Genomic DNA, 12,491 nt, shown 5'->3' with positions numbered 1-12,491 from the left:
TTTAAAGAAATTAATTTTTTTAACAAAGTCGCCTTCTATTTCCTTTTGACGCCGAGTGTACATTGACTTCCCCATTACGGCAAAGGTGGGCCTCGTCCGTCCACAAAACTTTCCGAAAAAAGTCCGAGTCTTCGTCACATTTGATAACTCCCACTTACGGAATTCATACCGCTTTTTATAACTGTCTTCACTGAGATCCTGATGCAGCGATATGTGGTAAGGATGAAAACAATGCTTCTTAAGCACTCTCCAGACTGAATAGCAGGAGGATCCAACGGCCTCGACGATTTCACGGATGCTGGCTTCGAGGTATGCACGAACATACGCGAGAGCCCCGCCGCGGTGCCTCAATGGTTACGGCGCTCGGCTGCTGACCCGAAAGACGCGGGTTCGATCCCGGCCGCGGCGGCTGAATTTCGATGAAGGCGAAATTCTAGAGGCCCGTGTACTGTGCGATGTCAGTGCACGTTAAAGAGCCCCAGGTGGCAGAAATTTCCGGAGCCCTTCACTACGGCGTCCCTCATAGCCTCAGTTGCTTTGGGACGTTAAACCCCAATAAACCAAACCAAACATACGCGAGAACATTTATCTCGAATTCTTCACTCAGGGTAACTCCGTTTGCCTTCCTTGAATGAAGCACAGGTCCTGTGGTCCGGAACAGTTAGTGCATTTTAGCGAACAACGTATGTGACGGAACCGAGCGGCCAGGATTCTCGGAGGCGTAGTCTTGACGTGAGGCGAGCTTCGCCATTCGTTTTTACACATGTGACTACCATCTACACCTTCTCGGTGAACGAGTATTGCGGTTGCAGCTTCCCTGCCATTCCAACACGCATTCAGAGTTCATACGTATAGTACTGCAGCAGCCTTGTTCGTTCTGTTAACAGAATCGACAGCCGGCAGCGGACCAGTGGAGATTCCGGTGAAAAATAATAAAAGCCGATAAGCAACCGGTCCTTTCTTGTCCGAGCCAGAGTGGAAAGAGAATTTTGTACGTTATCACCGCGCTGCTTTTTCGAAGCCGCTGACGGCAGGAAACGTGCCTCTAAGTTCAGTCCCAATGACGAAAAAAGGGCCCGTGCTGCTCACGGAGGCACTGACTATGCGCTCTTCTCGAGCGCCTGCCTGCCGCAGTCGGAGCTAGCCTTGGTGCCGTCAGTTGTGATCATTTCGTGTCTTACGTATATCATAGGCGGGGGTTCCGGTGCACTCTGAGCGTTCAGATTCTGAATCGGATCCGATAAAGCTGAAAATTCAACCCCGAATATCTCAATACCTGTTGTACTTAGGGACATGCTGCAAATTGTATTATCTTTGAATCTTTACAGTCCTCAGTACTGCTACTGCAGTATGCAACTTAAAGTGAAGAATTGAAAAGATAATTAACAAAATTTGGCTAAGCTACTAAATAACTTTGACCGCTATATCCTTCTCTTGTGTCCGCCGAGCCAAATATACAATCTGTGAAGCCGTCATTCGCGATACTATCAGGGCCTTTTTTTGGAAAATCTAAACGGTTAAAGAACCACCCTGTATACTTGCATCTGGTATTGACGAGTGAGTGATGCTGCGACTGTTTAATCGCCATTTATGTGAGGTTTTAATCAATTTTTGAATTCGACGCACCACGTGTGACGTCAAACCGTTTCGACCAATCCAGAGTTTCCCGACCCATCGCCGGACGCCGCCGATCAGACTCCGCTTTTCCCGCTGTACGGGAGCCTAATGTAGAGGTGCGGAAAAAAGTAAACGGAGCACGCAACTGTCTTCGAGTATTTTTCACGCGTCACCTGACTGAAATTTCCAGCAGTGGTGCGCGCATGCTGGTAGCGGATGTTGGTGGGCTTTCTTGTAGGCAAACACCGCTTCTTCATTATCAATAAGGAACGCGTGATTGAACTTTGAACGGAATAGTGTGCTCCGCTAACTTATGGCCGCGCCTGTATGCTTTAGCCGATTAAAACTTTGCTCGGCCTTCATGAGGAGGTGACATGAGTGACGTTCCTAGACACCCTTAGAGCGTGTGGGGGTAGCGGTCTCGGAATCAAAGGAGATGTCATCGATTCAGCGTGGCAAGCTCAGCAGAGACCAGCTACCAAGTGACAAGAGGTTCTTGGTCGTTTGGTGCCCAGCTTTCGCCGGTCGCAAGCCAGAGAATGGGTCGGAGCCGAAGGTTCACAAACAAAACAAACTTTATACAGCAATGAGACGATACAGAGGATTTCACAATCACTAGTACAAACACGTACAAAGTGATTAAGAAAACAATGCAACTCGTGCAAAGTTAAACTCGAGAGAGAATACAATACAAAATGGATATTTCACCTCAAGTGCACTAACACAAGAGAGAGAGGTAAACAAACAAAACACAGTTTGTTCACCAGGCACTGCGACAGTCCGACAACCAGAGGTCCACGACGAGGCCGTCCCGCAGACTGGCGCACGCTGCTTCATTGGTCTGTGGCTGGGCGAGTGGTGTTCTCCCGGGAGTCGAGCGGGCGCTCTTCGATGAAGCTTGAACGGCGTCTCGGGCTAAACTGACAACGGTCAATGCCCTTCTTATATAGGCTTGCTCCACGTCTGTCTGTTCTTCGCGCCAAGGCTGGCGCGCACATACACACAGTATCGTGAGTGCAGTCTCCTTTTCCTTCTCGCGCCGGCCGTGCGTCCTCATTGGTCAAAAGCCGGGAGTCGCTTCGAGGAGCTTCTCGTAATTTCTGGCGCGGCGCCGGCGCCGACGTGCGAGTGAAGAGGACGGGGACATGTCTTAGCGCACGCAAGGCTACGCCCTTTCCGTCAACATCGCGTAGAAACGACTCCGACATTCTAGCAAAATCGACGGCAATCCCCCCGCGCGCCGCGTGCGGTAGTGGAGGGGGCAGCCACGCACACAAGGCTAGTTGCTCATCCGGGGTTTCTTTCTCCCCCGTTGTACGACCCGCGCTGGCGAGATGCGTCCACGCGGCGCTGTTTTTGTTTCTTTGTTTTAAAAATGCGCCGAATTTTGTGACAATTGCTGGCAGATGTAGTGAGAAGTTACTCGACAATATAGACGAGTTTGGACTCATGAGCGGTTCCCTTAAGTGAAACCTCAAGCCTATCGTGGCCTCTTTTACCGGACTGATCACGAGACCCCAGTAAAAGCTGACAACGCATGACAAGTGGGCGCGCATAACCCAGTTCCAGAAATAGCAGTGCTGGCACTTTTTCAACCGTCGAAAAGCGAGAAAGCAAGCAATCGCTTTTTTTTTCTTTTCGCAGTTTTTAGCCAAAGACGTGCTGATTCACGTAACGATCCCAAGCTACGTCCGAATGTTGGTCTCCTTCTCGGCGGCCGTGCACAAGTTTTCCACGGCGGGGCATTCTGGTTCGACGACACAGTACGGCGCAGAATGCACTAAACAGGAGTTCACCTACTACAATCTGGTGAGTTGCTCACACGCATCAGAAACAAGACCCCGCTTTCTGTCACACATGGTATCCTCATGCTCCCACCATCTGCCATTTTTATTGCTAGCCATGGTGCCTGCTCAAGGGTTTCGGCTGCACAATGGAGAAGTTCATTGCTTCTTTCAGGTTTGAGAGACGCCGAAGCGGTGAATAGCTTCCACATTTTTCTACTCAATTATATCTTTCTGTCAAAGAAACTGTTTCGATCGCTAGTTACTTTTTTGCCGCAAGCCTGAATACTTAAGCTTTCATGAGGCAGAAAATGACGTAGATAAACTAGGGACTTTCCAATGACCCTTGCATATAGGGAAAGTTTGAATATTGCGTTCAGGAAAAGTTCTTCAGGGATCGGGGCAGAAAATAGCCAAACGCGAGGTTCCTCCTATGTTGCCACATCCGTCGCAGGCACTTCACGAAGGTATCTAACATCCACGCTCGTCTCCGACTCATAGGACGTTAAAGCCATTGTCGCACTCGTTGCGAGGAATTCGGGACGGCGCCCAGCCAGCTGCAGCTAAGACTAGCGCGCTATCATGTTTTGTTCTTCAGACACTCGAGCATTCCATTTCTTTCTTATGCCACGGATGTCAACGGGCTATTTTTCAATCTTGAAGTATCCCGCCAATGGTGGCGAAGAAGGGACCTAGAAGCGCTTGTCTCAAATTCGTGGTAAAGAGGACGATTTTAGCTGCCAGTTCATTAGTGTGCTAGCACTAAATACCCCTATATCATATTTTTCGCCGATGCTTCTCTGTCAATATCGTGTTCCCGTGTATTTGAAATTGCTCAGGAAGAGGAACCTGGGTGGTACAATCCCCAGAAATGGCAGCACCTGCCGCCGCAGGGCAGCGGCGCCTCGCTTCAACGCTGCACCACAGCGCCAGGAGTGCTATGAAGCCTCCCAGCGATGTATGAACGTAAAGTGCAGAATGACCGATTCTGCATCCCGTAAGCCACTGAATTCCGCATATTTGGGTTACCCATTGGCCCGACCGCATACCGCCCATAAGGTGGAGCTTAAGTCCGATTTCGGCACCTTTTGCATGACGCCTTCTTGTCCTAGAAAAGACAGCCTCGTACCGAAACCGAAGTAAAATCCGAATTGCTAGAACACCTCATTCACATTTGGCCTAACCACGCTAAATTATTCACTATTTTTTGGGTATGTATCGGCTACTGTCGGCTTCTGTGTGATGCTTTAGTCAGGACTGGGTTCTGCAAAGTAGTTAGAACATATGCCAATAAGTTTTTCAAGACGAAAACAACGAAAGAATGTAAAGCATAACAAAACAATACATGCACCAAATATGAATACAAATTTATTCTTGACAAAACTAGAAGACCAGGACAATGATTGTATAGTGTGCAGAGCTTTATCACAACAGTAAAAATAGCCGGCTAATCGATAAAGGCAAGCGGCAAAAATAGAAAAGGCAGAGTGTAACTCAGTAGAGAGGTGTCCGCACTTGGCAAAGCTAAGCCCGATTAACAAGCAGTGATTCAAATGCTGAGTCAAGGTCAAACAATGGTGATATTATTTACGTTTGAGTAAGGGCTGAAGCAATTAAGGAAAATTCCTGTGGCACTCCCAGAAAGAAGCTGACGTTCAAAGGATCCCTGGCACATTTCTCTGCCTTTGTTCTGCGGTGGCTTAGCCGACAATCAGCCGATGTCCAACGACCGCTATTGAACTCGGCGAAGCGGCCAGAGCAGGGCTGTCGGTAAAGAGCAGATTTTTTCTACAAAATTTCTGCGATTTGCGTATCTCATCCAGCAGTGTTCCTTTCCTCTTCCCTCCGCGCTCAAGTCTCAAGCCCGCCTAATGCGGCAAGTGCAGCCGCTGGTTTCGACATGCACGAAGCGCTTGCTTTTAGCCCCTCGCACGCAGTTTGCTTATATTATTATCATAATAATTCTCACAGTTCTCATTCATATCGCAAAATGTCATCGCAATATCATTCATATCGCAAAATATCACCACAAAATCTAGAGGAACTCATCAATAGCACGGTTCTCTATCGCTCGCTGAGTGCAAAAGGCAATCGCTTCTTGTCCCGCAGTGGGCGCACATGAAGCGGCCCGCAGCCGGAAAACTGTAGCGCTCCGAACGACCCAGCGCACATTGCAGAACAGCAGCATTATTATTGCGTTAGTACTCGCACCATGTAGCCGTCGTGTGTTTGTGGGTATGTTCGCTAATTTGTTTCTCTCTCTGCCTGTTTGTTTGAATCCTGCTTAGTGAAAGGCTGGTTACCTGCATACCGGGTGGAACCTGCCACGGTGTGTGCGTATATATATATATATATATATATATATATATATATATATATATCATCATCAGCCTGACTACACCCACTGCAGGGCAAAGGCCTCTCCCATGTCTCTCCAATTAACCCTGTCCTTTGTCAGTTGCCGCCACTCTAAACCCGCAAACTTCTTAATCTCATCCGCCCACCTAACTTTCTGCCGTCTCCTGCTACGTTTGCTTTCTCTTCGAATCCACTATATATATATATATATATATAATTCACGACGTTTCGGCTGGAGGACCAGCCTTTTTCGAGTGTATTGTAACCAACTTTTTTTTAACCTCTCCCCTCACCACTGTTTGCATTTGTGTTTTACACTTTTTCTGTACCTCGCGGATGCTATAAAAGCTGCTTGTTTCAAATACTGTAATACACTCGAAAAAGGCTGGTCCTTCAGCCGAAACACGTCGTGAATTAAATCTTGTTATGTTTTTCAATTTCTGGTGACTTTATCTTATAATCAATCAGCTGCCAAGAACTAATTTTATATATATATATATATATATATATATATATATATATATATATATATATATATATATATATATATATATATATATATATATATATATATATTCGAAAAGTAACGTCACTGAGGCGATTAAAAAATATTTCATGATCACACTGGCACAACGCATTAAATGGTCCCAAAATAGGCTCCTCATGCGCCGATTGATCGCTTGCAGCGAGATATCCACTCATCGAAGGCGTCACAGCAGGCCCCCTCCGGAATATCCTTCAGAGCCTTGGTGCAAGCCCCTTTGACTTTGTCAGCGGTCCCGAAACGACGTTCTTTCATGGAATTTTTCGAGCGCAGAAACAAAAAGAATTCTGGAGAAGCCACGTCAGGATTCTAGTGCGGCTGGGGAACCACTGGCACCTTTGAGTCGACCAGGAAGTGTGTCACGAGGAAGGCGATGCGGGCCGGCACGTTGTCACGGTGAAATTTCCAATCGCCCGCAATCTCAGGCTGGACGCGGTGAACCCTTTGTTTGAGCCTTTTGAGCACTTACACGTAGAATTTGGCGCTGATGGTTACAACCCATGGTGGACGAGCCCTTTTATGTGAAAGAACGCAATGAGCATGCTCTTGACCTTTGACTTGCCCATTCCGGCCTTCATGGGGCGGGGGAACAAAGAGATATGCCACTCGGTACTTTGCTGTTTCGCATGCTGCATGTTTCGCTGGTCCATGTTTCGGGGTCGCACAGGTATCCAAACACAAGAGACTCGTCACCTGTGATGACATTTTCTAAAAAAAGTGGGGGGGGGGGGTAACTTTTAAACAAGTCCGAAAGTTCCTGGCACGGTTCAACTTGGCGCGAATTTCGATCGTTCGTTAACACTTTCATCATCATCACCAGCCTGACCACGCCCACTGCAGGGAAAAGGTCTTTCCCATGTCTTTTTAATTAATCCTGTCCTTCGCCAGTTGCGGTCATCGTATTCCAGCAAATTTTTTAATCTCATCCGCCCACCTAACTTTCTGCCGCCCCTGCTACGCTTGCTTTTGCCTTGTCATAGAACCCACTCCGTTACCCTTAAGTACGATCTTCGCGCACACTTTCCGTATCTGCAAATTGTTCGTTAAAATCTTGCGAATTGCACTTCTTGGAATATTTAATGTCTTTGCAACTAAACAGACACTTAAACAACGGTTCGAGGTCAACAGGTCTGTCACCCACGTCACATTTTGGTCGGTTATGGTCGTTCATGGCCGTCCAGCGTGGGCTTCATCGCTGACTTCTTCACGACTTTCTCTAAAGGCCTTGTGGCATCAGTAAATCTGGCGTTCCTGCAGACAATTATCACCAAAGGCCGTCTTCATCATAAGAAAAGTTTACACTGTGGACTTTGCGAGTTTCACACAAAACTTTGCGATAATCCTTTGTTCCTACGAACGCTACATTGTGGCTTGCTCGGGAAATAAAAACCAGTTTCATGGAAAAGCCTGTCTTTACTCTCCAGATGGTCGCAGACGACTGAGCGAACGAACGACCCCCTCCAACTATCCCGGCTGGTCTCAGCACGCTGCGACGTATGGTCACTTCACAATATAATCAGACTACTTTTCGTAACTCTCTCTCTCTATATATATATATAAAATAAAGTCACCAGAAATTGAAAAACATAACAAGATTTAATTCACGACGTTTCGGCTGGAGGACCAGCCTTTTTCGAGTGAGCCGGAACGTCGTGAATTAAATCTTGTTTTTCAATTTCGATATATATATATATATATATATATATATATACACTATTGTGCGATTTTATCGTGAATATTTTCAAAGTTTTTCCAGACTCAACCGCTAGCTGGTTTGCGGTGAACCTGCACACAGAGCTTGAGTATTATGGTAACTTTTCTAACGTAGCAAGTTTTATAATGATACTTATTTAGTTGAGCCGTGCATGATGCGAAAACGCAATCGGCTGCGTAAACATCGGTGAGCCGAAACCCGCAAACGCATTTTCTTCGCTGAAGGGCGACAGTGGCGCCATCTGTTTCCTGCAGCGGAAAGCTTCACGGCAAGGCGCCGAGGTGAGCGTTGCAAACATTATCTTTTGAATGGTAAAGACTCGTTAAATCAGTTGTTATGATATTTTTTCTGCTCAGTTAGCCGAAAATGTTAGAAGCGCTACAGTTGAAACGGATGCAAATGCCGGAACGGCATATTAAAAGGGTCCGCACATCTTGCAACGCTCGCCTCGGAGCCTTCTCGTGACGCTTTCCACTGCAGGAAACAGATGTCGCCACTTTCGCCCTTCGGCGAAAAAACTGCGTTTGCGGGTTTCGGTTGACCGATCTCTACGCAGACGATTACGTTTTCGCATCATGCACGGTCGGTTGGTGGGTATTGGGTTTTAACGTCCGAAAGCAACTCAGTCTATGAGGGACGCCGTAGTGAAGGGCTCCGGAAATTTTGACCACCTGGGGTTCTTTAACGTGCACTGACATCGCACAGCACACGGGCCTCTAAAATTTCGCCTCCATTGAAATTCGGCCGGCGCGACCGGGATCGAACCCGCGTCTTTCGGGTCAGCATCCGAGTGCCGTAACCACTGAGCCACCGCGGCGGGGGCATCATGCGCGGCTCAACTAAGTAAGTGCCGTTGTAAAACTTGATACGAGTCAAAAGTTACCATAATACGCTAGCTTTGTGTGCAGTTTCACTGCAAACGAGCTAGCGGTTGAGGCGGGAAAATTTTTGAAACTTTTGAAAATTTTTATTCACGATAAAAATGCACAATATATATTCCCTGACGAAGGGAATACCATTCCCGAAACTGTTGGCAAAATAAACGTTAAAAGAACAGTCGCGTTTGTCGTAATACTCTACCTAAACTAGTAAACTGGGCCATTGGAACCCCTACTGAATACCATATATATATATATATATATATATATATATATATATATATATATATATATATATATATATATATATATATATATATATATATATATATATATATATATATATATATATAAAGCAGACAAGGGAGGGGTAATGAGGGGCTCCTTATACATATGAGAGAAGCCAACAGCCACCGTATCCAAGGAACACGGGGGATTTTTTATTTATTTTGAGCTGTTGATCAATGGAGAATATTACTGAATATGTTATTGCTTAGGGATAATTGATTAGAAAAGCAGAAGAAAAAAAGCCGAAGAAAAACAACCACATGCTGCCGGTGGGAATCGAACACACGCCCTCCTTGGCACAACGTTGCTAACATGAAATTATCTCTCAGCCTGAAGCCCTCAGCGCATCGTTGAAATATTTTTAGGCGTTTTCCCTTGCACAAAATATATCTAACTTTCCAGTGTTTTTGAAAACCTATTACACGCTTAATTGCACTCATCTCATCGCATACAGCGTTCGCGCGGCTCAGCCAACGCGTTCATTCTATTGCCATAGAATTGCCTTTCAGGGAACTGACTAAGTCTAATTCTTCCAGATTTCGGTATCTACTAACTGACCCCTTCAACTTACAATAGCCATTTTCACTCATATTCCACCCCAGCAATCCGGCTTACTTGTGTAACTACACTTTTGTATTTTTCTTGTCTATGTTTTTCTATGTGTTCTTGTCTTTCCATATTTTATTGAATGCTGACAACTTTACTTGCATCTGAGATTTTAAGGCGAAAAGGTCAATAGCACCATTACGAAAAAGCGGGCGGCGTGTTGAAGTGTGTCTACTTCGAGATCGCACAGAAAATGCCAGCGATGGCGAGAAAAATAGGTTGAAGTCATCAAGTGTCCGTGGGACGCACGCAGCAAGGCGAGCGGCACAGTTTCAGACAATGGTATATATTTGGTTCGTCTTATACACCCCCGCTTGCTGACCTCAATTTGGCTGCAGTATTTCCGCCACATTCGTACCAAAAATAACACCAACTGTTTGTCGTACTGCGTTCCGAGGGGTGTCATACAAATTTCTTCGCATATAACTCGCATGGGCTACTCAAATTAGAGGCTAGCTTGCGAAATGGATGCGAAGTGATGACATATGCACCTTCAGTTGCATGCCTTCCCAAATTTTACCTCGTCCCATTAGGCGTGGTTGAGGTGTTCACCCAGATGTGAGACAGTGCGCCCTTTTATTTCCCAAAAAGTTTTCGTATTAAAATTTCTACGCAACCGTTCGTCGTACACAGTTGCGGGAGGTTTCATACGATTTCTCGTTCCATATAGCATACATTTCTTTGGCAGATTTGAGGATAGATCGTGACAGGTATTCTATCCATAACTACAGCGCAAACGACAGGACAGAGATGAAGAAGGGACACCACACAGCAAAGGTATTCTAACCGAGTGTCCGACTGTTTCACTCGGACCTTTGTGGATTCAGCGTTTTGTCGAATCAGCGTTCGGAGGCACGTCGTGGTTTCATTTCTCAGTGTGGAACCTGCGTTAAGGTCGAAATCTCACGATGACCCACTTATGATTTCGCCTTCAGAGCACGTAAGCAGCCTTAAGTGCCTTCTGTATATTTATTTCTGTATTCATACCTGGTTTGCCAAATTTTCTTTTTTTTCACTTGGACATTTACATTGTTAACACTTTTAATAGTTCTCTTAATATTTATGGTTTGTTAATTATTTGTCTTTATGTAAACTATTGCATGAACCTTAAACGCATCTGCCTCCCACCCTCCCCTTTTAATATTTTTAACGGGATCCTACGGGACAATCAATGATGATTAGCCTTCGCGTAAACAAGAGACTTTCTTCTGGTTTCTCAAATCCATAATGTTAGAAAGCCATGCCGCCATTCTGCGACTAACGATACTGCAAATTTTGAGAAGAGGGACGAATTTATCTTACCTCAGTGCTGTTTCCGACAGCAGAACAAAGAGTAAAACACGTGGATCATAAGCCATTTTCGCTAAAGGCGGACAATATCTTCAATTATATAAGCGGAGGCGTGCGTTGCTGGAGTGTTTGACGAATGTCCCACAAACATTGGTTGATCAACGCGAGCCTGGGAGAAAAATACGAGAAAAAAAAGAGGTACTCAGTTCTGTGCTTTCATTGCACTGCTCTCGCTGTGCTTCTCGGGAGCAGATGAAATGCCTCGCCGCCTCATGCCTTCTCTCTGTCCAGGTTTGCTCCAACGAACTGCAGAGCCGCCAGCACGAGAGCAGGCCAATGGTGGAAACTGCTGTCCTAACCTCAACGCCTGGAACCATCGTTGCGTGGGAGTCTCATGCTGGAGTTCTAGATAAGGTATGCACAAGGTGAAAAGACGTAGTTCCAAGCCCAGTATTATTTCGTGGCAGTCTCCGCCTACGGCCAGCATTTATTGCCGCTTTCGTGGAGGCCTCATAAGCACCTACCTGATGTACTATACAGAGGGCAAAATGCATGTCTAGAACGGCCGAACTGCGTGCTCCGGGCCGCTCAGAGCTACGTGCGCGACGTCTAGCGATATAACGCCTGGTTCGAGACGACGGAGTGTGGGCATGCGTGGCCAAACTGATAGCGCTGCCTGTCTTTTCGGGTCTCGCAGGCGGCCGCGGCTTTAACTCCTGCTTTTGTCGTTAGTAGCGCTGGTTTGCGCTACCGTCTGCGAAAGGACATACGTGGCAGAGCGCACACCACTGGCTTCTTTTTTTTTTACTATCTTTTTGTGCGCCGACAGCCACCTCACCTGAGGCCCCAGTATGCTTTCAATAATCGCATGCCTATTTTGGCATTTGCCGAAGAACGCAAAATGCCAAACCTCGCTTCCTTTCTAAGGCTCGTAGCCGCGATGACGATGCAGTACACCGGCGCGTATGTGATGCGGTGAATTGCTCCTCGCCAGAGCTTTGCAAGTGCACAAAATAAAGTAAAAAAAAAGAAGCCAGTGGTGTGCGCTTTGCCGCGTGTGTTCTTTCGCAGACGGTACAAGGTAGATATTCCATGGTAGCGAAGGCTCCATAGACGCCCATTGGTCCAAACAATGGCGGCTCATGGGAGCACCCCAGCGCCACTATTTTGGGGGGCAACCTACGTATGAGTGACGTTGAATGACGTCACGCATACGTGTCTTTTGGCGCGAATTATAAAGCGGCCTTTTTATAGAACCCGCATTTTCGAGCCGGTATCACTTCAAGGTTGCCTTTCAGTGCGCACCAACCTTTGCCAGTCAAATGTGCTCGAGTTCCTGCTAGTTATGGCCTTCTTAATGTGCAATTGGGAACCCAATGAAAGTGACTGGCAAAGAAGGTAGCATAGAAAGG

At 46.5% G+C, this 12,491-nt stretch overlaps 1 protein-coding gene across 1 annotated transcript in view; it reads left to right on the top strand.

The window, feature by feature from the left end:
- Window positions 1-4,345, top strand: part of LOC149356157 (uncharacterized) — a 45,298-nt gene extending 40,953 nt beyond the window's left edge. Inside the window, exons 6-7 of the mRNA XM_089576263.1 lie at window positions 3,262-3,426; window positions 4,241-4,345. Coding sequence (XP_089432389.1) covers window positions 3,262-3,426; window positions 4,241-4,345 — 270 coding nt within the window. The remainder of the gene's footprint in view (window positions 1-3,261; window positions 3,427-4,240) is intronic.
- Window positions 4,346-12,491: the final 8,146 nt, after the last annotated feature.

Source organism: Amblyomma mixtum, chromosome 3 (genome assembly GCF_055824585.1).
Source record: "Amblyomma mixtum isolate Tamu chromosome 3, ASM5582458v1, whole genome shotgun sequence".
NCBI classification, from domain to species: domain Eukaryota; kingdom Metazoa; phylum Arthropoda; class Arachnida; order Ixodida; family Ixodidae; genus Amblyomma; species Amblyomma mixtum.
Note: the sequence above shows the minus strand (reverse complement) of the source record. Positions and strands in the feature narration are given on the sequence as shown.